The sequence below is a fragment of the Eptatretus burgeri genome, chromosome 4, assembly GCF_056783735.1.
Source record: "Eptatretus burgeri isolate ZD-2024b chromosome 4, Ebu_testis_v1, whole genome shotgun sequence".
Lineage (NCBI taxonomy): Eukaryota > Metazoa > Chordata > Myxini > Myxiniformes > Myxinidae > Eptatretus > Eptatretus burgeri.
The window spans coordinates 41,414,148-41,441,243 of record NC_140964.1 but is presented as its reverse complement, the minus strand read 5'-3'; the positions used below and the strand labels follow the sequence as shown (position 1 = coordinate 41,441,243).

General features: G+C 41.3%; 1 protein-coding gene and 1 pseudogene across 2 annotated transcripts in view; one reads left to right on the top strand and one right to left on the bottom strand.

The window, feature by feature from the left end:
* The window catches only part of TIMM44 (translocase of inner mitochondrial membrane 44), a 96,942-nt gene that overhangs the window by 63,523 nt on the left and 6,323 nt on the right, over positions 1-27,096 (top strand). For both annotated transcript variants that reach the window (XM_085877588.1, XM_085877589.1), the window contains exons 10-11: positions 5,086-5,136; positions 22,944-23,033. In XM_085877588.1, coding sequence (XP_085733714.1) covers positions 5,086-5,136; positions 22,944-23,033 — 141 coding nt within the window. The remainder of the gene's footprint in view (positions 1-5,085; positions 5,137-22,943; positions 23,034-27,096) is intronic.
* On the bottom strand, positions 13,526-22,577 carry LOC147027875 (uncharacterized; annotated as a pseudogene).

Here is a 27,096-nt window from a genome sequence, read left to right as displayed (position 1 = left end):
TGTATATGCCTTCTTGTCCGCGCGTATATTGTGCTCACTTGCGCTCTTGTTGCTGATTGCAATGTACAAATACATGAATTGCTTTAAAATTATTTGGATCAGACTTCACTGCAATGCTTTATAAAAAAGATTAATTATTAGACTCGTCTTTTAAAAACGATAAATGTATAAACAGGTGAGCATTGGGTGGCTTTGACACCAACTCTGGTTATTCCCCCCTTTTTTCTGGTATACACGGTGCAAGCATGATCCAACCCACCCTTCTTATCCATCCTTTCCCAGACACAGTGCACAGCCTGCAACTCACCAAAAGCAGCCCGTGCTGATGTCTTAGTTTGGCTTTTACCGATCTAGATTGTGCAAAGCAGGTTCTGCATCTGCATTTGACATTCATTGAAGCTTTTTCACTCTGAAAATGTCATTCAAAGAGTATAAACTGTAAGAAAAACAAATTTTATTGAAATCATGATTGTAGCAAACACCACTCCTGTAACACCAGCCCCCCTCCCATTGTGTGCACATAATATATTCATGGCCTCAAATAATGTTCAACCTTCCCCTTTTTCTGATTCTTATATGCTTAAAAATAAATGAAGTCACTTTCAGTGTGAAATAAACGATATATTTGGCTGGCAGGATTGCCGAGAGGTACGCACGCACACACGCCTGTGATCCTTCTACCATGGGTTTGAATCTTGGCCCGGCTATAAACTGTGTGTTTGGTGTGTTTCACAGGCATGGTGATTCATCGGCGGTGTATGTGCAATTCCTCAGATGGATGTTCACTTCCTATCTCCTGGGTTGCCGGCATTAGTTGGTGAATGTTAAAGATGTCACGGTGTCTTTCATGAAGAGTAGACGAGTTATCGCCCGGCACCCTCACCAAATTACAAATTATTGGTCTAATCAACAGGGGGAACTGCATCAGGAACGCAGTTGTCCCCAGCAAATGATGCTACCTGCAGCCTTGTGCTGCTTGTGAACGAGGAAAAATAATTATGGATTTGTATTTCAGAAATGTATTTGTTATGCGTATGCAAACCATGGCTAGAAAGAAACCATTTCAGGAAATCAGACGTGCAACACGTAATGTTATAATAATCATCACCTGAAGTGAGCGATCCTGAAATTTGCTTGCAAATCAGGTCTTGCACAGAATCCACATATATGTCTACACACGACGCATGTTAATACCCTCTAAAAATTGGTCAGCCATGAGGCCTCTGCCAGTTTAGGACCGGATAGGGATCATTTGACATCAAATGATGTGGCTTGGTGGGCCATCAAGATGGTTCAAAGAGAGACTACTCGGCCTGCCATTGCTTCCCAGTACATTGTTCATCACAGTATCCACTTCAGGGCACTGACAAGCATTTGGAAGCTTGCTGTGAACATTGTCAGATACAGAGATAATATTATTTGGCCAGTTGTTGTCCTTCTGACCTAACAGCAAGATCTCAATTTCATTTTTATGGATGACAACGCTTGTCCACACCTTGCACATATTGTCAACGTTGCCTGTTGTCAGCATCACATCACTCATGGACTGGCCTGCACGATCTCTGGATTTGAACCCGATCGATCGTGCTTGGGCACATGCTCTGGTGCACGTTTCTGGTTCCTGAGTCTGTCTATAGTCTCTGTATCAATTAGAATTGGCCATGGTCAAGTAATGATGCAACATCCCGCAGTGAGAGCTGGATCGTCTGATTTGCTCGATGACAATATTATACAAGCCTGCATTGGGGTCGATGGTGGCCGAAGGCTTTATTAAATTATTTTCTACCAACTCTGTTAATGTATAGACTGGCAACATTGCCAACCTGGACGCTCTTTTTCAGACAGCCATGTTATTGTCACGGAACTGAACATCGACTTCCACGGAATCATGTTTGTTTATGCAGTGTGCAGATCGATGTGTTCGTCCTATTCAACCTTAATATGAATATGTTTGAACGTACCAGCCTCAAAACCTTTGTGACTTGATTTTTGGGAGTATGGATATTTCTCCGACATGAAGCAGCCTTTCCAGACTTGTACTAATTAACACATATCCAATGTTTTTCCTCTGGTTAATATAGAGCCGAAAATTTGAGGTGTCATTCCCCCTCCTCGTCCTCCTTTTTTTTTAACCCCCTCCTTTACCCACCAAACCGAGGCTGTGTTGATAACAACTGATGTCGCTTAGAGGTGGTTTCACATGAATGGTCGATTTTAAAACTTTTTGGAATGTTTCATAATTCTTAACATTTCCGTGTCTGCGCACTCGTAGGGGTACTTGATTGTCTCCTGTTTCTTTTGTTTTTTTTCTTCTTTTGTTTCATTTCCCACTGGCTTTTGTGATTGAAACCTTGGGATAACTTGCCAAAAAGGCACATGTATCTTCCTCAACTCTTGGAGCATACTACAAAGTATTTGTGACCTTTATATTACATCCTTTCAAAACAAAAATTTACCTTTGGAACTGACCTCGATTCTATTCCAAGGCTTCAATTGAACCGACCCAAATATGGTTTCGAGGAACACGTCAACCGGGAAACGTTTAACGAGTGATTCACTTTTTCTTTTTTTCTTTTTTATAGTTGAGCTTTGGGAACGTGGATAAACTACGCAGTGTAAAATGTGACTCAAGTAGCGGAATTGTGTTAATAAACGATCTTAAATTAATTATCTTCTTCATGATGCATAAATACGTTAACATTAAATGATGACGAAATGACATTTCATTTACATATCATGAGATTTTACATGAAAGACTTGACAAGTCCAATATTTCATCATCATCATCATCATCATCATCATCATCATCATCATCATCATCATCATCATCATCATCATCATCATCATCATCATCATCATCATCATCATCATCATCATCATCATCATCATCATCATCATCATCATCATCATCATCATCATCATCATCTCTTTTTATTTCCTTAACTGTAAATAATATTACCTGACCTCCAGCTTTTTTTTTTAATACCTCAACTGTTTCTGCTTGCCTGTGCACGGCTTCTCATCAATCTCGTGAAAATGTAACACACACTTTAATTGCTTTTGCACCAGAACTGATCTATTTCCTGCCTTTTCCGTAACGTTACAGTTAGTCGCCTCTGATAATGGCATTTGGATTCGATATTCAGCCACAAATCTGTTCAGTAAAATATGGTCCTGTGATCTCACTTGATTGGTTTTATTCCATTTTGTCTTTCCAAATTTCGTGTCGTGTGCACGAAACAGTCATAACGAGCACATTGTGTAGCAAAATAATGTCACACGGCCACGATGATGGATTAACTTGGTTAATGGGTCAGCATTACTTATGCCGATAATACGCAACTTTGGAAGGCTTTTATTGATGAAAGGAAATGTTACTACTTTTATGCTGAGAAAACTTTATCCTATAATTGTTGAAAGTTGAACGGTTGTTATTTAGCTGAACATTAATTAAATCAATAAATGTGGATTCCTGTCCATTTGGGATGCAAATATTTTTCACTGTTGAACTCCACATCATGCCAATGAAATTTCCTCCAATACCGCTGAATTGTTCATGATGTGATGTTTTTGGAGTTGGTTATTCATGACGATGTCCTGCTGTTTGTGTCGTGTCTCCCTAATGAGATGCATGTACATCCTTGATTTGTGAGAGCACTCCTTACCAATGAAAGCATTGATGTTTGAACAACTTTATATACACTTTTACTCAGATTTTTAATTTTGTGCATATACATGTTTGTACCTGCTGTTTATTGGTGGTAGATTATAAATGTTGGCATACATTTTCCAACTTTTACTCGGTTTATTGTCTAATGCGTTTCTGTGTCACCTCAAATTTGGCATGTGTGTAGTCCCACAGTAGTCACATATGCTGTGCTTCATTGAAAATCGAACATCTATGTTACTACAACATGCATGTGCCCTTAGCCAATGGGTAAAGACGCAGAGGTGTCACATCTCAGCTGCATGAAAGTTTAGGGTTCGGAGAGTTTTGTTGAAGTGTGCCTAATGTATGTCAGCTGTCCTGTCTAGAACAAAGGTTGTGCACTATCAGAAGAGACGGCCTTTGTACAATATGTTAGCCATTTGACACCTTCCTTTAAAATGTCCAACATGCAGAAAGCAGTTCTGTCACTCTTTGCCGATGTGGAATTGATTAGATGCTGATCTTGTAAATTGTAAATGGAACACTTCTTTTTATCCCAGCAAATCTCAGTCCAACCCTGTCATTCCGGTAGGATCGTCAATCAATCCCGCCTATTTATTTCCATGATCAGCCACTGGAAGAGGTCCAGTCTCTTGAATTTATAGGCCTCACCATCAACCATGACCTCTTTTAGGCTGATCCTATATCAAAGCTGGCCTCCAAAGCCAGCCACAGACTGGGCATCCTCTGTCATTCCTTGATAAATCAGAAGGCCTTTGTCAGCTGGCAAGGCCTTTGTCCATCGCTCAATGGAGTACTGTTCTCCCCTTTGGGCTGGCGCCCCTGCATCACATTTGTCTCTCCAGGATTCTGTGGACTCTAAAGTTCTCAACGTCACTGCCAGCAATAAGGCAGAAGCACAAGTTCTGTTGCTCTAACATCCCAAACAGGTTGGAGGCCTTTCATTTCTGTTAAATATATATATTTTTTATTTTTTACTGCGTCTCCTACACTCTTGCTCATTCTACTCTCTCAGCCTTCCGACCCCTCCCCCCCACCCAACAACAGCTTTTTCAGGACACACATTCTTCCAGTCATATTTCTCTCATTGATCTTCAAAAATCCATGCATATGGGTACTGCACATTACAATTTTATTCCTCTTCCCCCACTCTTTATTAATAATATTATTTTTTATCTTTCCATAACTCCCCATCTCCTGTCATCCCTCATTCTTAGATTGTTTTTTTTTTTTTTTTTTTAAACAAAGGATATTCAATGAAATATTTGCTTGAATTGTCATATTTTCTACTGTTTTCAGCACATATGAATACACATATGTAAATCAAAAGGCTTTGTGTTGCTTTAACAAAAGGTTCTGAGCTGATAATTATCTATTAGTAACTCCTGACATCGGCCTTTTGCGTGTGCGTTCAGGCAATGATGCGTGGTGACCTCGACGTATTGAAGGATTGGTGCTATGAGGCTGTGAGTATTCCCATGGTTGATCATTATTAGGTGTTTAAAATCGAATCCCACTGAGCCTTCTCTGTAACTACATTAAACTTGCATTCACATCGAGCACAATGTTGATCTTTAATGAAGCATTTAACTCTACAAGGAGGAAAAAATCAAATAAATAAATAATACGCATCAATTTTGGATGTGATAATTCGATGTTAAACCTCGTTCATTCCCTGGACTTGGAATTAAACGGTCAGTTCTTGTTAAATAATTTAAACTCTATTTGGATTATACATGTAGTCAAGCCTTGTGATGGTACTTTGGCATGGATTTGTGTTAACAACCAAAAAACAGTTGTGCAAGGCAGCTTGCACACGAATCCTGCATGCCGGACAAGAACATCAGAAAACCGCAGTGGTCAGTGCATGTGTATGGGGCTTGGAATCTGAGAATCCGAGCTTAAATGAGTCAGCGACAAAGTTGTGCTCCCAGCAAATTATCCAACCTGCAGCCCTACGAAGGAAGAAGAAGAAGAAGAAGAAGAAGAAGAAGAAGAAGAAGAAGAAGAAGAAGAAGAAGAAGAAGAAGAAGAAAAAGCAAATTGTGTGCTCAGATGGCAACGCAAAATTGGTCAACCCAAATCTTACCGACGGAAGATTTTTTTTATGTCTCCGCTGACAAATTCGCTGGAGGCATTATGTTTTTGGGTTGTCTGTCCGTCCATATGACCGTGCTAATTTTCTCTTTTCTCTGCAATCTCTTATTCAATTGACACTAAATTTTCACCATAGTTGCGACTACTTATGTAGAATGTTTTAGTGATAATTATCGGTCATGTCGTGTGGCAGCCATGTTATAAAAATAATAAAAACTTTGGACCTTCTTCTACAAAAACGCACCAAGGAAAAAATTGAAACTTGGCACATGCCAAGTACTCCCCACGGGAAATTTGAGATGTCATAGGTGGCTTTGTTATGACGTCATAATTGCATATGTTGAAAGCTTTATCCAATATGTATGAAAATTTTTGAGGATTATCTCGAGCTAAATTGTATTGGGGGGGGGGGGGAATTGATGACATCATCGATCACGTGGTTCGGCAGCCATATTAAAAAAAAAATTAAATCCTTCAAAATATTCTCTGAAACGGCTGAACAGATCGAGGTGAAACTTTACAGGTATGATCTCCAATCCATGAGGAACAAAAAGTTCTCCACCTATGATGTCATCGGTCACATGGTTTCGCAGCTGTGATTCTTTGAAGACTAAACCTTAAAAAAATCTCCTTCTCCACAATGGCTTGACAGATCGAGGGGAAACGTCACCCACTTGTTCCCCAAGCCACATGATCTGGCAGCCGTATTGGATTGAATGAAAATCTTTAAAAAATCATTTCTCTTGAACTGCTTCATGAATCGACGTGAAACTTCACAATTATGATCTAGTGGTCATGGGGAATACATGTTTTAAATGTTAACCTGATCAGATGTATGTTCTGGCAGCCAGAATTATTTAATATTTTGAATCTTGGTTCAGGGATTAGAATCAAACTTGGTGTAAGTATGTATAATGATGTAATAATGTGGGCGAAGACATATCTGGTGACGTCGTGACATCGAAGTGCCATTCTAGTTTCCCTCTGCTTCTAAATACAGGATGTTTTCTGATCTGTCTTTGACAGTTTACTGTTTGATCGTGAGTGATGTGTTAAGATTTGAATGTCAGACCTATTCCCATACAAAGCAAGTTACAGGTGCATAAATAAGACAGATGATAATAGGGAATTCAAAGATAAAACTGACCATGTTTAATTCTGGGGTTATACATTTCTGTGTCCATTAATCTGTGGCTTTATGTGTTCCCATATCTGCTGTGTTTACACAAAGTCTATTCTCAACCTTGCTCAGTTCTCATTGCTTCCTTTCAGTTTTTCAATGTCTTTTAATGTCTCCACCCATAAGCAGAGAGTTCATAGAACTTACCCCGTGCTGTCAAATGCCATAATATTTTGTGGAAGTACTGCGAAACGGAAGTATTTTGAAAGTGCCAATAAGGCGATGTGTTCTACAGCGTTCAAGTATGTAATTCAATTGAAATTAAATTAAGATTTTAAAGGTTGTAGAAAAAAAAATATTTCTTACTCCTTTATGATGTCACTTAAAACAGTGTTTCCTGTTTGGAATGATTTTCAATTTTGTTTGACTGCCAGATAGGCAGACAGTGTAAAACAAAAAAAGAAGAAGTTATCTCACTCATGTCTGGCAATGCATGGTCGGGACAAATTCAGAGGCAAAGTATTGATAAACTACAGTACAGGTTCATTTTGCAATTCATGTTCAAAATATAACGTTAAATTGAAATCCAGTTGTTCTTCGATCATAAACTGACTTTGCAGACAGACAGACAGACGTGAACCAATTGCTTAACCTCACTTTTCACTTCGCATACACAGGGTAATTGCATTACCTTCACTGTGCCATGGTGTTTAAAGACATGACAATGTGAATTGTGAACCCAATGATGTACAAACTCAACAGGAATCTGAAAGAACAGGAAGTTGAAAAATTTGGATGAAGCAACCCCACCTACTCGCTATCCTTCTGCCTTGCGGGGAGGGGAGACCCCAAAAAACAAATATATACTCTCATTAGTGGTTACACAAAAACAGATCATAATGTTTTAGGAAAGCGAGTGTTAACATTACATGAATTGAGTCCCAATATTTGTTTATGCTGACTACCGATTCTTGTATTCTTGACGACTGGCTAATTTACTGTTATAATGTAACAAGTTGTAAAAACAAGCTCAAATGAGCTAAGATCCTCATCCTCTTAATGATGACGTCATAAAAACGAATATGACGTCATTGTGACGTATCAGGTTTGCGATAAATTATCTGCGAATGCCCGGCTTGATTCCCGCAAACAAAATTCAAATAGCTTGCCTAGTTTCGGAGATAATGGTATAGGCGATTTCCATTAGCGGCGATATTATGACGTCAACTTTTTTTCTTGGAAGAATTTCCAAAATCGGAGATGGTTACTGCCTGCGAGTGGGCTTTCTGCATATACATGGCAAGTTTCACGAAGATCGGATGAAAACTCTGGGTTGTGAAACAAAAAATAGGAATGACGTCATAAAAATTGATATGATGTCATAGTGATGTATCATATGTGCAGTAATTCATCTCTGCTAAGGCCTTGGTCGATTCCCGCAAACAGAATTCAAAAAGCTTGCCTAGTTTCGGAGATAATTTTTTAGGCGATTCCCATTAGCGGAGATATTTTGACGTCATAACTTTTTTTCTAGGAGGAATTTTCAAAATCGGAGATAGTTACTGTCTGCGCAGGGTATTTTTACATATATATGCCAAGTTTCAGGAAGTTTCGATGAAAACTGAAGGCTGTGAAACAAAAAAGTCCACAAGAAGAAGATGAAGAACAACAACGTGAGTAAGACTTGGTGATCGTCCACGAGGATCTAACAATGTAAGTAGCCTCACCTGCAATAATATGGGCCCATATTCTCCAATAACAACCTCGCACTGGACTTCCTGTAGTCGGCATGCATGTACATTTGCACAATAAGAATAAGTTACTAAAATAAAATGCAATGAGCATCTAATGGTGTTTAATAAGCATTCATGCAAGTTTATAATGAGCAAAAAAACCTGTGGATCTCGAGTGCCAACAAATAACGCTGATCCAAGAACGCTTTGCTTGGCCTTCTATTTCTCCATGTTGGATGAAGGGAAGTTGTCTCCATGGAATATATAGCAGTGGTGTTGTGGGTGTGTGGGTGGGGGGTAAGTGGTGAAGTAGGGAGTTATATAAATATATTGAATGTTCATTAGTTGCTCATTAGCATATTCTAAAGATTTTGGCATTGTGTGAAATCATACCACTTACTAAAATGATATTTTGGGATAAATTTATGAACAGCTTATTCTTTCAGCTTTTGCTTGAAGGGATGTTACATTGGTCAATTAGCTAGCTATAGGATGGCTTTAAAAGTTTGAAGTATGAGTTATTTATGAATATTATTCAATAATTGGCTTGCTTTATTCAGACATTCAACACTCGTTGATTCGATTGTGCAAAATATTTGCTTCGTTTATTTTTAATCCATTCAAAAAGTTAATTTTTATGTCATGGGTCCTTTTTTTTTTTCTCTCTCTGACTGAACTTTGAAATGTTTATTTATTGGTAGCATCAAGATTATGTCAACAAGGACCCCTTTTTTTGGATTCAGAGTAAAGGCTTGTGGAAGAGATAAAACTATGAATGAACAGAACAGAAGGAATGGTGTGGAGGGGGGGGGGGGTGGCAGAGTTGAAGGGCAAATTTGAGGGAGACTTGAATAAATAATGGGGGTCATTGAGTGGACAAGATTGATACAGAAAAACTCTCAGGAAGGAAAAACTGGAAATTTGGAGGGAGGAGTGCTTAGTGAGGGATTAACGAGGGTAGAAAAGATCAGGGATGATCTGAGATGGTGCTGAATGGCTGTCTTGAAGGAGGGAAGAATGAGATTGAAGAGAATGTGGAAGTTTGTTCCACAGGTGGGGGGGGGGGAAGAGGAATGAGTGAGTGGAGGTGAGCAGCAGATCATGGTCCAAGTCTCTTGGAGGAGTTGAAGCACAAATCCCTCGCACGTGTGCAGACAATGATACGACACCACCAGATTTGACTTGAGATGAACACATCCGCTGATCTTGGGAGAAGTGATACAACTTCTCAGAGCACTGGGTACTGTTGATGGCATATTTGTGGTGACTTTCTCACTCTAGTTAGTGGGGCAATTAAGGAGAAATCTCTCCTCTTTTCCCCCAATTCAATGCCAACTCATGGGGTTTGTCTGTGCTTTATCCTCAAAGTGTTTGAACGTCAAGCAAGGAAGCAGCATGTGCTGTATTTAGACTTTGGAATGGCTCTACCAGAATTGGGATCGAATCGCTGACCTCCCACACTCGGAGCAGACACAAACCATCATAGTACCGAGTCTGATTTGGAGCATGGTAAAAAAAAAAGGTTTTTATGGACGGGCAGTTTTATCAGTGTTTCAGAGTATTGCCAATTTATTTAATGAATGGACAGTTAAAAAAATAAAAGTGTCCGGTATGTAAGATTTGTTTCATTATTTTTGCTTTTTATTATTCATGCATCACTGAAATGTCGAGAGCAAATTTAGGAACAGAGGGGCCAAAGGGAGAGGTAGGATTAGGGAGTGCTGATGAAGAAAGGAGGATGGGGAGCATACAAAAGTGAATACAGGAAAATAGGAATGGGGGATGAAGAGGGTATAAATCCCACTCTTTTCCATTCATAATCTGTAGATGTTTTTTTTAACCCCAATAACATAAATCCCAACATACTGTCATGAGGTAGCAATGCCTGCAAGATTTGATTTTTATTTTTCTTTGAACTTGTGTTTTTTGTTTTTTTTTAATCCATGCTTTGAAATTTGAAATGTATGATCAGTCAACTCTATCTTGCATAAAATGGAGATTTTTCAGTCTAAGGGAGCTTAATATTTTGCACTGCTGCCTTGCCTAGTGATGCAGAACTGATTACATTTTGGCCTCGATCTGTCATTGTCGCAAGCAGTTACAAAGCAAGGTTACAAACTGCTCTTGTGTGTGCTGTCTCAAAGCCATAATCTCAAATAAACTTTCCCCATTTTTACATTCAAACACCACCCAGCAAAACTTCGATGCGTTTGAGTTTTCACCGGGCTACGTCCAAAATGAAAGTTAACTTTCTGGTGTCCAAACTAATCTGTTTAGTCACAAGTCCAAATTTGTATTTCATTTAATTCTTCTTTTCTTTTCCTAAATTCTGAGCTTTAATAAAAAAACGATTATGGAACTTGTATTACTGTACTTTCAATACTTCCTCCCCCTCTCTCCTAAGGTAGAAGGTTGCCTTTTGGGGAATCTATATTAAATACCCTTTAATCTATATTAAACCCTTTAATCTAGAAATACATTTAATCTATATTAAATGGCAGTGAAAACATGTTTTTAGAACTTTTTACAGATTAATTGAAAATGAAAAGCTGAAATGGTTTACATCAAGTATTCAACCCCTTTGCTATGAGATTCCAAATTGAGCTCAGGTGCATCCAATTTCCTTTGATCATCCTTGAGATGTCTCTACAACTTAATTGGAGTCCACCTGTGGTCAGTTCAATTGATTGGACATGACTTGGAAAGGAACACACCTTTCTATATAAGGTCCCACAGTTGACAGTCTCAAAGCATCAAAGCAGAAACTATATAAGGTCTCAAAGCAGAAACTCTACCATGAAGTCCAAGGAACTGCCTGTAGAACTCTGAGATAGAATTGTGAGGAGGCACAGATCTGGGGAAGGGTATAAAACAATTTCTAGAGTGTTTAAAGTTACCAAGAGCAGAGTGAGCTCCATCATTAGGAAATGGAAAGAATATGGAACTACTCAGACTCTTCCGAAAGCTGTCTGTCTGATCAAACAGAGCAACTGGCCAAGAAGGACCTTGGTCAGGGAGGGGACCAAAAACCCATTAACCACTCTGACATAACTACAGAGTTAATTGGCTGAGATGGAAGGACAGCAATTTCTGCAGCACTTCACAAATCTAGGCTTCATGGAAGAATGGCCACATGCAAGCCACTCCTGAGAAAAAGGAACATGAGGCAAAAGATTCTGTGGTCTGATGAGACGAAAATTAAACTCTTTGGCCTGAATGCAAAGCACTACATCTGGTGGAAACCAAGCACAGCTCATCACCCGTCTAACACCATCCCAACGGTGAAGCATGGTGGTGGCAGCATCATGCTATGGAGCTACTTTTCAGCAGCAGGAACTGGGAGACTTGTAAGGATAAAGAGAACATTGAATGGAGCCAAATACAGGCAAACCTTTGAGGAGAACCTGCTTCAGAGTGCAAAAGACCTTAGACTGCAGAGAAGATTTACGTTCCAACAGGACGATGACCAGAAGCATACAGCCAAAGCAACACTGGAATGGCTTCAGAACATGAATGTGAAAGTCCTTGAGTGGCCCAACCAAAGCCCAGACTTGAATACAATTGGGAATTTGTGGAAAGACTTGAAGATTGCTGTTCACCGACACTCCCCATCCAACTTGACAGAGCTTTAGCAAATCTTCAAGGAAGAATGGGAGAAAATCCCCAAATCCAGATGTGCAAAGCTCATGCAGACATACCCAAGAAGACTCACAGCTGTAATCGCTGCCAAAGGAGCTTCTACAAAGTATTGACTCAGGGAGTTGAATATTTATTGACGCAAGACATTTCAGCTTTTCATTTTTAACTAGTTTGTAAAAAATTCTCAAAACGTGTTTTCACTTTGTCATTCTGGGGTATTTTGTGTGGATCTATGACAAAAAATTAAATTTAATCCATTTTAAATTCAGGCTGTTACACAACAAAATGTGACAGAAGTCGAGGGGTGTGAATACTTTCTGAAGGCACTGTAAATCATAAGCTTTTTTTTGAAGGGGGTGGATTGTATTGGAGAAAGGGGTGGTGGGGAGGTCTCATGGAGTTTGAATGTTGGACAAACACAAAGGTGAATTCACTTCATTTTTTTTCATGTATTTGAAGAATTCCAAATTTATCCGTAGTGACATTCATGTCGATATACGTATTTAGTGAATGCCCATTTGAATGGGATTTCATAAGGAATTTGACTCGCCGGCTCCATCATTGCTAAAGTGCGACTGTGCTGGTGATTCCAGTGCCCCTGAAGGATCGGAGAGGGATTTGCAGACAGGCTTGACAGCTTTGATGGTGAAAAACATGGAGTAGCTGATTTCACAGGTTAAAATTATCTCCTTTCTTATGTGGCACAAGTCTGCGGGGTAGCATCATTGCCTGAGGTAGTCTGTGCCGCTGATATAATGCACTCTGCTGGTTAGGGCAGGAATTTGTAATTTGCTCATTAGTGGGGGGGCCTATGTCGTTTCGTGTGCAGTTCATGTTAATTTGTGGCAACCACTGTGAATGTATTCTTCTTGGTCCCACTAACCGGAAAAATGATGTTGCCATTTTTTCTGTTAACCTTTAGTGACCTTGCCTCAAGGTCAAAAGTCAAGCGTCATTACAGTGACCATACTTCATTCAAAGTATATTGACCTTGGTGCCAAAATGTGGCAAAATTCACAAGGAACGGTGTATATGACATTTGTTTCATCATTTGACCATTCATTTTTTTTGGCAATATGCAAATGAGCCAATTACAGATCAACATATGTATAGCTAGCATACATGTACCTCATTAAACATATATCTGGGCCAGATATATATATATATATATATATATATATATATATATATATATATATATATATATATATATATATATATATATATATATATATATATATATATATATATATTAGCCAGCACATCCCGTCTCAAGATAATGTTAATTGTCAGTAGTTCATCACAAATTTGTACTCGGTTTGTACTCAACTTGGTGTTTTGACTTGTAGAAGAACATGATGTTTTGACTAATGACTAGGACATCTCGGTGATCGCTGGCTGAACGTACTGCTGTGTGAATGCTCGTGGCTGGCCCTTGCAGTAGCCAACAGATGAAGGAATATAGGGCTTTGGGCACATGCTTTTCTGCATCATCAATTGTCAACTCTCCATCAAATTCCCATGGTTTCTTGACCTCATCAGCTATAGCTTCTCTTAGAATCGAAGCACTATGAAACAGTTGGTGTATTTTACTATCAGTATTCTTTGCCATTGCATTTCTATGGCGGCATCACGCACTGCTGTGGTAAAAACCAACTCTGACTTCCTGCAGGATTTTGGCCTCTTGAAGTGAACATTGTCTATATGGGAGGATATTTTTGCTTCACATCACGTACTTGTGGTAGTATGTTCACACCATGTGTTTCAAGAATGCTGCAGTACGTGCTGTGCAGTTCTGACACATTGAGCTCTGTACCTTCTGTGAGAAGGCTTTTGACCAGGCTAAGAAACTCAATATCTGATGCAATTACACCAGCATTTGTGTCTTCTGCTGGCCGTTGCCTGTCTTGGCTGTCTCGTTTTGGTGCTCGCTGAACATGCTTCACCCAACATGCCAGGTGATACTTCACATCAATAGCACGAGCATCGTCCGCATTGTTAGCAGCACTTTGTTGCACTTTCCATGTCTCATTGGCACTCTGTTCAACAGCTTTCCGTATTTGCTCCCCTGCATTGAATGAGGAAACCTCATGTAATTCTTGACTGTTATCTTCTCTACAAAAGAAGCACAACTCCTTCTTGTATGTTGGGGTTGCAGACCATGTGAAACGTAGTGTCAGTTTGGTTAGAAGCAGCTACTGCTTGTTCGTTTTCATTACTTGCGCTAGAGCAGCTAGGGTGACCACGTTTTTTCTGAAGTTGCAGACTTTCTTGCTGTTGACATGCCTTCTCATAACGCTTTCTAGCACGTTCAAGGTGACCGGTGTGACACGTCTTACTGTAGCATTTGTGGTGCCATTTTGCTTTGTTGGCTTCCAAGTATGTGTCTAACATTTTCCAATCTGCGGTTAATCTCGGGAAATTCACCATCTCCATACTGCCCACGTTTGTGAACGAAACTCAAAAACCTTGACTATGATTCAGATTCTGGCTCTGTTGGAAGTCCATCACTGGCAAGCCTTTGACATACTATGCAGAGTTTGAAATTGGTCTTCTGCCATGGTCTTTTGGCATTGGAAGGACTGTCAGGTCTCTGAAATTCCATCTTCAAGCTGATGTCCAGATGATTCACGTTTCTGTAACAGACAAATATTAAAAACCATTATTGGGGCAAGGGCAAATTGATCATATAACTGAAACAAGTCAAACAAGTGGTGCCAGGAACAACAAATCCTGCCCATTTAAGGCATAAAGTTATTTTGGGGATCAAATTTAAATTTGATACATCCTTCACCTGAATGTTGATTATGAGGAATAGAATAAGGAATATTTTAGTCTTAGTTTGAAGTCAATTAAACCATTTTTGACGAAGTTATGAGTGAAAAACGATTTTGACCTTTTCGTGACCTGACCTTGACCTTTGACCTCATTGGACCCGAAAGTTAATGGGGTCGTCCGAGGTTCATTACCCAACTGTGGATACAATTTGACAGTGTTTAAGCTAGCCGTTTTCCCGAAAAGTTGTATTTTCATAACCATGTTTTAGTTTTGATGGAAAATTTGTAATTTTGACCGATGACCATGACCCCCAAAACTTCGGACCCAACCGATCTTCACAAGTATGCATTTTTCACTATAGGAATGGGTCGGATTATAAGTGACAAATAGAATAAGGTTCACTATAAGCTTAGTTTCAAGTAAATCAGATCATTTTTGACGAAGTTATGAGCGAAAAACGATTTTGATCTTTTCGTGACCTTGACCTTTGATCCAATTGGACCCAAAAGTTAATGGAGTCGTCCAAAGTTCATTGCCCACCTGTGGATTAAATTTGATAGTGTTTGCTAAAGCCGTTTTGCCGTAAAGTTGCTAACAGACAGACAAACAAACCGGATGATTACAATATCCAGCTTCCTCCCTCCGGGGGGCGGGATAATAATTAATGTGTACAGGGTTCCCTTGGCCTGGAAAATCCTGGAAAAGTCATGGAATTTCATTTTCAATTTCCAGGCCTGGAAAGTCATGGAAATTGACTGGAAAGTTCCTGAAAATAACAAACATAACATATGTAATGGGCTTTACATGTATGGTGAATACTATATGCTAATTATGCATATTGTTTTTTTTTATCTCTATTTAGGTCATTAACATATTAATTTGTATATTGAAAAACATTTGAGGTCAAATGACAAAACAAATGGCATATTCAATGTTCCTTGTGAAATTTGGCAGATTTTGGTACCAAGGTCGATATACTTTGAATGAAGTATGGTCACTGTAATGATGCTTGACCTTTGACCTTGAGGAAAGGTCACTAAAGGTCAACAGAAAAAATGGCAACATCGTTTTTCCGATTAGTTGGACCCAATAGAATACATTTATGGTGGTTGCGCAAAATTAACATGAACTGCACACAAACTCCAAATCGAGCACATAGCCCCCCCCCCCCCCCACTACATGGTGCATGCTTGGTGTTGGCTTAATGGTTAGTGTGGTGGGCTTTGGATCCTAGGATCCTGAGTTCAAATCTCACTTGGCTGTTGAATTAATACCAGGTGGGGTTAACTCGGCCTGTCATCCTTCCGAGGTCGGCAAAATGAGTGCCAGCATGCTGATATACTGTGTTGGAGTGGTGACCTGTACAGGATTGTGCCCAATAGCCAAGGAGACTGCTTAAGCCGCTGTCACACCTTGACGTTTTAGCCAGCGTATGGCAACGTATCAAAATCTATGTAAAACGCTGGCGTACGCTGAACTATTGATGTTTTTTTTTAATTTTTGGGCGTGTAATAACGTGTTGGACGTATGCATAACGTATTAGTAACGTACACAGAACGTTTTAATCACATATAGTAACTTATACCAACGAATGCTGAGCGTGTTGTCGGCGTTCACAACCTATGCCCAACGATAGTCTAACTTATGCATAGCGTGCGGCAGCGTATCGCCGACGATCACGTGGTGTAGGCTATTCATAGGCTGCGGCTCAACGATTCAAATCATAACCGCACTGGACATCGAAGTGTGAAGCCGCTGTCACACCTTGACGTTTTAGCCAGTGTATGCCAACATATGAAAAATTTGCCAAACCAAGCTGGCACACGTCGAATACGTTATGGGTAAGTTTTGTATACGTTAAGAGCACGCTGGCATACTTCGTAGTATGCTGGCATACGTCATTGTATGCCAAGTACGTCGAGAAATTTTCAGCATGTTGAAAATTTCTCGACGTACTCGATGTATGACACACATTCCGCATATGCTGGCATAAGTTGTGGGCATGCTTCGCGATCGTTGACACACGTTGACACACGTTACTTGTACGTTACTCATAAGTCGAAACGCGTCAATGTAATGGTTAGCGTCAGTGTTCCAGACTCCCTGGTTTTTTTTTCTTCGGTATGACGGTTATGATTTAAATCGTTGAGTGGCAGCCTTTTAATTATATTATATTATAACCGGACTAGAAATCGAAGTGTCAACATGACCGTCATGCCGAAGAAAAAAAAACCAAAAAAAACCATGGAGTCTGGAACACTGACGCTAACCATTACCTTGACGTGTTTCGACTTATGAGTACCTTACAAATAGCGTGTGTCGACATGTGTCAACGATCGCGTAACGTGCCTACAACACGTTACTCATTGGTTACAAATAAGTTTCGGGTACGCTAAACATTACCTCGACGTGTTTCGACTTATGAGTAACTTACAAGTAATGTATGTGAACTATCGCGTAACGTGCCTACAACTTATGGTCAGCATTATGCGGAACGTGCAAGTCATACGCTGGCATACGTCAGGAAATTTCAAGCATGGAAAATTTGTCTAACAGCTCGGCGAACTACGACGTTTGCCAGCGTACTACGACGTATGCCAGCGTGCTCTTAACGTATACAAACTTACCCATAACGTATTCGACGTGTGCCGGCGTTTTCGCCCAATTTTGCATACGTCAGGCATACGTTGGCTAAATCGTCAAGGTGTGACAGGGCCTTTAGGCAGCAACAACAAACTGCACAGAGTACGGTCCCAATCTCCTCATGGTGCTGCCGATATCTTGCCTACTCTTCGCGAAGGACACCCTTGCCGGTGTTGCAAGGACACACCAACTAATGCTGGTGGATGGGACGCCTGGTTTAGCGTCCATCCGAAGGACGTCCCATACATTGATGAATCTCATTGCTTGTGAAACACTGAGATGGCAGTTTATAGGTGGGTCAGGATTCAAACCCAGACAAGACAGCCAAGAGGCGAGTGCGCACACCTCTAAGATATCCTGCCAGCCCTGCAAGTTAAAATGCATGACAAGATGTATGGGGTTTTCATTAAAATGGCATAAAAATACAAGCTTCTGCAAGTATATTTTTGTATCACTTTTAAAATAAATAACATGAGTTCCCATCCAAGGAATTTCAAAGAAGGAAGAGGGTATTTGGCTCTTCAAGACTGCACAATGGTTGCCAACCAGTGGTTGCTTGTCCACGCTCTGTCCTTTTTTTTATTTTCTTTTTTTATAATGCTGAGAGTCAAGCAAGGAAGCAGCATGTACCATTTTTTAAAGTCTTTGGTATAACTCAGTGAGGGTTTGAACCGCCGACCACCCAAACCCAGAGTGGATGTTCACCATCGTATCGGTATATTGGAAGAGAAAGGTTTTGCAAACAACTCTCCACAGTCGATTGGCTACCGATTGTTTGTTTAACTTCGAACACTGAAGTGTGTGAAGACAGAGCCATGAAAAAAAAAACTCTTCAACTTATCTCCCATCATTCATTGTTTCAATTCCCACAAATTCCAAGCATTTTATTCTTTAGCAAGAGTAAGAAGAATTAACCAGACATTTTGCTTTCACGTTTGTCCGAGACAATTTTATTCATTTTATACTGAGGAGGTTAATGACGACCTGCGTGCATTTTACCAAGCAAGCGTCGTCATGTCTGGTTCCGTTCTGTTTGTTTATGGCGTGCCTCATTCTTGGCTTAATTTGAAAGAGCTTCAATTGGACTGATATTAGAGAGAGAGAGAGGAGCGGGGAGAGATCATGTAATAAGATGGACTGATTATAACTGGATAAGAAAGTAAAACCTTTTTTGTTAGTTTAATCATAGAGCGAATTGACTTGTACTCAGATCAATGGTTGCCAATCAGTGGTTGCTTGTCCACGCTCTGTCCTTTTTTTTTTTTTTTAAAGCTGAGTGTCAAGCAAGGAAGCATGTCGGTGCCTAAATTTACATGTACGAGTACCGTACATGCAAACGGTGAACTGGAAACATTTCATTCCTTCCTTTATCCATTGTGAGCTCCACTCATGTGTACAACGTCAGCAACTTGTTTTCAAAGCCATGTTCTTCGCTTCCCCTCCTTGTCTTGTCTCCATTTGTGCTACTTTCATGTTTTTGTCTTAATTTTTGGTTTGTTGCGACGTGGTTGGCAGTGATAAGTTAAGCTGTTTCCACTTGCTGCACCATTGCTTGTTGCACACACAAATGTAAAGAAAGCTTCACAGAAATTTGATTATTCACGATGATGAAGGCGGGCGAATGGTGGAGGAAATTTATTCACCATTCATCATGCGGAGGAATAACCACAGACGTGACGTGAGCTACGCATGATGTAGAGTACGTAGGTTATTGTTCCGGGAGGTTCTCCATTTCATGAAGAACCCAGAATATTTGATCGGATTTTATCAGTGTATCACATGCAATGATCTGTTGTTTTTGTAAGGTACTTTTGAATCTTAAACATCCACAAGCGAATCGTCGCATGCGGTGCAACTGGCATATTGTCCTTTAAAAGATAGTGTATGGATTGATATGGTTCCCTGCCAACAGAGCACTAAAGTGACCATTTTAGTTGAGCCAGGAGTTTAACCCATAATAGATGCTCAAAGGTGAAGACACACTCTCCGAGTGATCTGTCAGAGGCCAGTGGACAGATTAATTATTCCTATTGGGGTGCCCAGATAAGATCTCCATGTGACACTTTTACCTTTAATGTTTACATTACTTATTACCCTTTTTGTTGGGGGGTGGAGGGGGGGTTACATAGTCGAGGCTCGTGGAAGAGCTAGAATGGTACACACTGAATCTATCGGCACACAACAGGACAAAAAGAGCAGTTGAGAGAGGGGGGAAATTCCAGCTTCACCAATCGGGTTTAACACAGCATCCCAGCTTCACCAATCGGGTTTAACACAGCATCCCAGCTTCACCAATCGGGTTTAACACAGCATCCCAGCTTCACCAATCGGGTTTAACACAGCATCCCAGCTTCACCAATCGGGTTTAACACAGCATCCCAGCTTCACCAATCGGGTTTAACACAGCATCCCAGCTTCACCAATCGGGTTTAACACAGCATCCCAGCTTCACCAATCGGGTTTAACACAGCATCCCAGCTTCACCAATCGGGTTTAACACAGCATCCCAGCTTCACCAATCGGGTTTAACACAGCATCCCAGCTTCACCAATCGGGTTTAACACAGCATCCCAGCTTCACCAATCGGGTTTAACACAGCATCCCAGCTTCACCAATCGGGTTTAACACAGCATCCCAGCTTCACCAATCTGGTTTAACACAGCATCCCAGCTTCACTAGTCGGGTTTAACACAGCATCCCAGCTTCACCAATCGGGTTTAACACAGCATCCCAGCTTCACCAATCTGGTTTAACACAGCATCCCAGCTTCACTAGTCGGGTTTAACACAGCATCCCAGCTTCACCAATCGGGTTTAACACAGCATCCCAGCTTCACCAATCGGGTTTAACACAGCATCCCAGCTTCACCAATCGGGTTTAACACAGCATCCCAGCTTCACCAATCGGGTTTAACACAGCATCCCAGCTTCACCAATCGGGTTTAACACAGCATCCCAGCTTCACCAATCGGGTTTAACACAGCATCCCAGCTTCACCAATCTGGTTTAACACAGCATCCCAGCTTCACTAGTCGGGTTTAACACAGCATCCCAGCTTCACCAATCGGGTTTAACACAGCATCCCAGCTTCACCAATCTGGTTTAACACAGCATCCCAGCTTCACTAGTCGGGTTTAACACAGCATCCCAGCTTCACCAATCGGGTTTAACACAGCATCCCAGCTTCACCAATCGGGTTTAACACAGCATCCCAGCTTCACCAATCGGGTTTAACACAGCATCCCAGCTTCACCAATCTGGTTTAACACAGCATCCCAGCTTCACCAATCTGGTTTAACACAGCATCCCAGCTTCACTAGTCGGGTTTAACACAACACTCCTGGCTAAGGCAATCAGTCTCCTAACCAACCATCTATTTGCTTTCCTTTATTCCAAACACCTTGCACATCCTGGGCATACATTTGCCATGAGCCACTTCACACCTTTGGTTTCAGTACTTGAGGAAAGAAAATGTTTTCATGTCTGGTCTTGTGTTACAAGAACAAAGAATAGAAAATGCTATTTTGCTGCAGCTCTTCATCAAAATCTTCCAGTCCTTGCCTCATCATGCACAACCTCACAACATATATACCTTCCCTTAATGGAGCGCCAAACCGTCAACAGAAGAATAAGCTATAAAGCTGCAGCAAAATAGCAACGTTTTATGTCCTGCAGTATGAGGCCAGACTATGGAGCATTTTCTTTCCTAAAGTGCTAAAACCAAAGGAGTGTGAATCCTTGTACCTACCATGGTAACAGATGAAAAGGACGGTGATGTTGCGAAGCACATTCTGTTGGGTCGGTGTTCTCTGGTTGCTCCGGACTTGATAGATTCACCAACTTTTACACCAGCAGCATCTGCTTTTATTTAGCTAGAACTTTGAAGTTTCCTCTTACCTTCTTCTCTTTTGTTTTTTCAACATAGCAAAGCAGAAATGCTATGGATGACAGCCATGACAGGTAGCATGTCGGTCACAAAGGTAAACGATATATGTTCTGTTGGTGATATGTCCTTTTGCTGGCAATATTTAACCTCCGCCATCTTCGAAGATGGATGGAGGTTACCGTTTTCACCCCTTTCTGTTTGTTTGTTTGTGAACAGTATTACGGAAAAACTCCTCGACAGATTTCGACGAAACTTGGTGGGGGGGGGGGGGTTAGGTATGGTCCAAGGATCATGCCATTAAATTTTGGACTTGGTCCCCCCCCCCAAAAAAAATTGTTAGAGAAATTTTTTTCTTGCATTTCTACATGTTTTAAGTGATTTCCAACCCCCCCAAAAAATTGTTACCCCCCCCCAAAAAAATAATTGGTAGAGAATTTTTTTTTGCATTTCTACATGTTTTAAGTGATTTCCAAACCCCCCACCAAAAATTGTTACCCCCCCCCAAAAAAGAGGATTTTTTTTTTGCATTTACATGTTTTAAGTGATTTCCAACCCCCCTCCAAAAAAATTCACCCCCCCAAAAAAGATGTTTTTTTGCATTTCTACATGTTTTAAGTGATTTCCAACCCCCCCCCCAAAAAAAATGATTAGAGAAAAAAAAATTGCAACTTTTTTTTCAACAAAATTTCGATTTTTTTTTTTTGCATTTTTACATGTTTTACGTGATTTCCAACCCCCCCTCCCCAAATGTTGGAGAAAAGAACTATAACTCTGTCAGCACTGTTGACATCATATTTAATGAATAAGATATAAGGTTCACTTGAGTGACCCAGCAGTATTGGCGGCGGAGGTTTTGCACTCTCCCTCTAGTTAATACATGTACAACCTCCCTCGCACGGCTTCATGGAATAAAAATGAAAACATTTAAATTGAACAATTATGGTTGAACTGAATGGACAGCAGAACTAATTTGGTTTGCGCACGAGTCAATTTCATTGTACCCGATCCACATGCCGTATATTTTTCATTGACCTAGTTCGTACGACTTACTTTTGTTTATTAATGTGGTATAAATGCCATTTCTGCAATCTGGTACTTGTTTCGTTGCACTTCTTGCATGTTGTCAATTTAGAGCACGTCCAGCTGTGCATTCAGAGACAAACGTACTCCTGCAGGCTCATTAGCACGTTGTCAGGTTTACCTGGCCTGCAGTACGGCGCAACCGAGTGTGTCCTTTGAAGAATGTTAAAAGTCAAATGTAATTTGAATGCCAAAATTGTTTTGTGTGGTAACACTTTTTTATTTTTAAGTTTCGAAATTTCCGGCAACCTTGAAAATGTTGTTTTAAAAATGGTTTTATTTGTACGTGTGTGAGCAGACGTTCAGTCAATTGGCCCACCCTATTAAACAAGCAAAGGCGCTGGGGTACACCTTCCACTCTCGTGTGCTCGATGTGGACAATGTTGATGTAAGTTTGATGCATTTGTTAGTTGTTCACTGTGACCCCCCCCCCCACCCATTCTCCTCTCCAGCATCCTCACCCCCAAATCTAACTTCATTTACCTTGCTGTTGAAGCCTCGAGTCAGAAATATATTTGCAAGATTGTAACTTAGAATTCTGGCTTGTACGAGTACACCTCCCCATGCATGTTTATTTTGAAGTCGAACTTGCACTTGCCTCCCTCTGTTTTCCCAGCAGATACTTGTTCCCCTCCTTTTCTACGGAATTACATTTGTATGTTTGTGTAGGAGGGGATATGGTTTTAATTTTGAGAATAAATGTCTTTGGAAATGCTGCAGATTTTGAAAAATGCAAAGATATTATCCTTCCTCTTAATCTTTCCTTGGATTTCAAGATGATTTTGAGTTGTTAATACGTGTTGGTTAATGGTGTGTTGTTGCTTTTTGTGTATGCTTCGGTGCAACACGTTGACCCTGATGTTGCTGTGCCGATTGAAACTGACGACGCGAACGGCATCATCGTCTTGTGTGCAAATTACAGGCTTTCATTTTTTCAGAAAAACAATACATTCTAAGCTTGTGGGTACCTGTGGTTTGTCAGGCCCATCTCATCTGATTGCAACTACGTATATGGGTGAAGTAAGATTTGGAAGAAATGCTTTTATCGTTTGTTTCATAAACATCAGCAAAGACATTATTGCTTCATCTCGACCTGGACCATGGTTTGAATACTCATCCTAGAAACATACACACCACAGCTCTTTGAGCCAAATTGGTCAATTAATCCGTTGTTCCATTACTCGTACCGTGCCAGCACTATCACGTTGGCACCATTCTCACATTACAAGTCCCTCCTTCCCGGCAGAGTAAGCCACACTTGTACCACACCATAATAATTGCTGGCGCTGAGCTTCACCTAAATGGTTTGTCACCACGACCACCACTCGGCGATCTTGCATTCGATTATTGCTCTTCCTTCGCCCTCGTTCAGCATGCCAGACACGCGTTTCATGTGACATCGTTTGTGTTGCCTCCATCGTGGGCATGTACAATTGCATTTAAAATGTGTTGAACACACGTACCTGTGCTTTAATGGACGCATGCTGCGTGCCTCTTAGCTCTGCTGTGTGCTCAGCTTCTAGTTCACATACAGACTGGTAGTCCCCTTTTGAGGAGAATGGTTTTGTAGGCACATCAGTGTAGAATTGACAAAGAGTTTGAATTTTTGTTAGTTTGTGCTTGTATGGGGGCACTTTACAGCTGAATTTGGAGAGCGAAAGGGAGTGAGTGAGTAAGGAATGGAGAGAAAAGGCAAATATGGCTGGAGAGAGATGAGGCCTAGTATGGGGGGGTTCTAAGCTGGAGGGGAGAGGGGTGATTTATGCCATAATGTTAGTGTAATAAACACCCCCTTTTCATGTGCACTACACAGCAGGCATTTGATGCACATTCATATCCGTTTTGCTGATGTCTGAATTTGGATTGGTATTGCCTTGTTTTTTTAAATGCAGCAAAACTGTGATAGTGTAGCAGCATAGCAAACCTGTTGTGCATTTTGTGATACAAGCACCAAATTTGGCACAAATGTACATTAATATGTTGCGAACATTTTCAGATATTGGGCCACTTGAAATTATCTCTTTATGTCCGCCATATTGGATTTCAAAATGGCCGCCACTTAAAATCTACATTTGCTATTATCTCTGGACGTAATGCAGCTATTGACTTGATTCTGGTATCTAAATGTATGTTTTTGGGGGCAAGGAATCCAATGGTACCATTTTCAACTTAATATTATCTATCACAGTCTGTTATATAATTTTATTTGGAAATTATCTCGGCAAATATTGGATTCAACACAATACTTTGAAAAGAATGTCTTGGTTCTGTAAATGTCTTCGGTATAATACTGACATGCTACATGGTCTAGTATTTGAGGCTAGGTGTACTGGTATCTGAGGCTAGGTATATACCGGTACTGAAGATACGTGTACATAAACAGTTTCATGTTAACAAGTTCAGCATTGCCACAAGTACATGTATGTTGTTGACTCATCGTCATGTGCAGTCCCCTTCACACGTACAGAGGGCTGTGCACTGAAGGGCAGCCTTTTTGCACTTGCAGCGCCTCACACACCCTTTCTTGCACTTGCAAGAAACCAGCTCAATGCAGCTGTGAGCTGCCTCAGTTAGCCTGGTCCAGTAAGGTGTGTACTGTCCTTCTCCAGTCCTTGACCAACCCCAGTTGGTTGGTGGAGGGAGCTCTGGTGCTGGCAGCAGTGTCTGACCCCACACATGTCCACCTTGATACACTGCCCTCTTGACATGTTCCTCCAGAGCTGCCTTCGTTGGAGGGATGAGCTGCACATTGTTCTTCCTTGCGAAGAGTTTCCTCCTGGCCTTGTCAATGTCTGTGCATTTGCTGGTTCGATCATACAACAGGATCACGAACCTCTCGATGATGCGCATTGCATCGTCTGGTATGTCACGAGGTGCAGAGGACAGCAGCAGCAGCGCCTCAGTGAGTTCTGGCAGTACCGTCCAGACTGCCCACGCAGTCTTCTTGCCATGTCTATGAAAACTAGACAGTCGCATCCAGTTAGAGCGTGGAACATTGGCAGTGCACGAGCCTTCTCTTGTCCCAATCCAGCTGCTATTTCATGTGCTGCTAGGTATCGGAAACTCTGGCCTGTTCCGAATGCCAGCCACAGTTTGTCCTTTGGTTGCAACTCCTGTGCCAGGGACACTGCCAGCACCACAACATCGGTGTCTACAGTCTGGATGAGTATTGCATGGTGTCCATGCTGGACTGCGTGAGATGCATGCAGCAACATCCGACTGTCAGCTTCTTCATGGTTACATGGGTCGAGTGAGGTCAGATCTGGCAGTAGTGGCTTGCTGAGCACTGCCTCTCCATCAGTAATGATGAGTTGCTTGTCCTCCTGGTCAAACCATTCCATGAGAGCTGCTGAGAGGAACCTGAACAGCTCGGTCTTGTTGCTGTCCACTCGTAGGAAGTTCTGCCAGTTTCCTGGTATGGCTGCGGCAGCCACCACACGTCTCCGCACACCTTGTCCCTGCTTTGCACGTGTACTACCTTTCAGTGAATCAGCAAGGTAAGTATCCCAGACCAGATTCAGGCGTGACACTGTTTGCAGCTTCGTGGACATATATGAGATGAAGATCTGTTGTGCATACTCTTCAAAGGTCTTTGATGGAGCCGGCTTCAGCATCTGGACGATGGCTGCTCCATCAAGCACAATACAGGTCGTGACAGGAGTCTCTGTCTTTGCGTCGGAGACTTCTTCCAAGCATGTGAGGAGATCACTCTTGGTACCAGTGCAGAGGCTTCCACCATCAGACAATGCAGGAGGACATGCCTGATTCTCGTGACAAAAGAACTCCTCAAGGTTTCCATCCCTCGTCTGGCAGCCAATGTACAGGCGTGCGAAGAGTTCACGGTCATTCTTGATGGAGGCGAGCTGTTGCTGACCTATGCCCTGGCTTCTTGGAGTGGAAGTGCTGAACACCTTCAGCTTGTTACGAGGAATGGGTGCGTCCACTGCCTTTGTTCTGTCCAACAGACACTCTCTGGTGAAAGCCTCGAACTGCTCTTGGCCAATCCTCTTGGCATTCATCACGGTCTCCACAGCAGCAGGATCTGCGATCTCCTTTGTGTCCAGTTTGACTACATCCTGACTCTCCTCCTCGAATGGGTTGCCCATCTCCTCTATGACACCGACGAGAGAGCGAACATCTTTCACAAATGAGGCCTGTACACTTGACGTCTGATCATGATGACGTGTGTCTGCTGTTTGGCGTCTCCATTGTTGGTTCCCATCCTGGAATTCTTCGATCACCCTGGCAACTTCTGGTCCCGCAATCATCCAGCGACGTAGGGCACTAGGGTTGTCAGTGAGCCCAACTGCTCCACCGTCTCCTTTGATGCAGGCATTATTCTGCTCATGTTCCTGGTCAATCGGGATTGAAGAGAACACCCTTTGTGTTTTCTGAACGGTGAAGTGGCTTTCCCTGAATTTCCTGGCTACATCTGGGTGTTTGATGTTGTT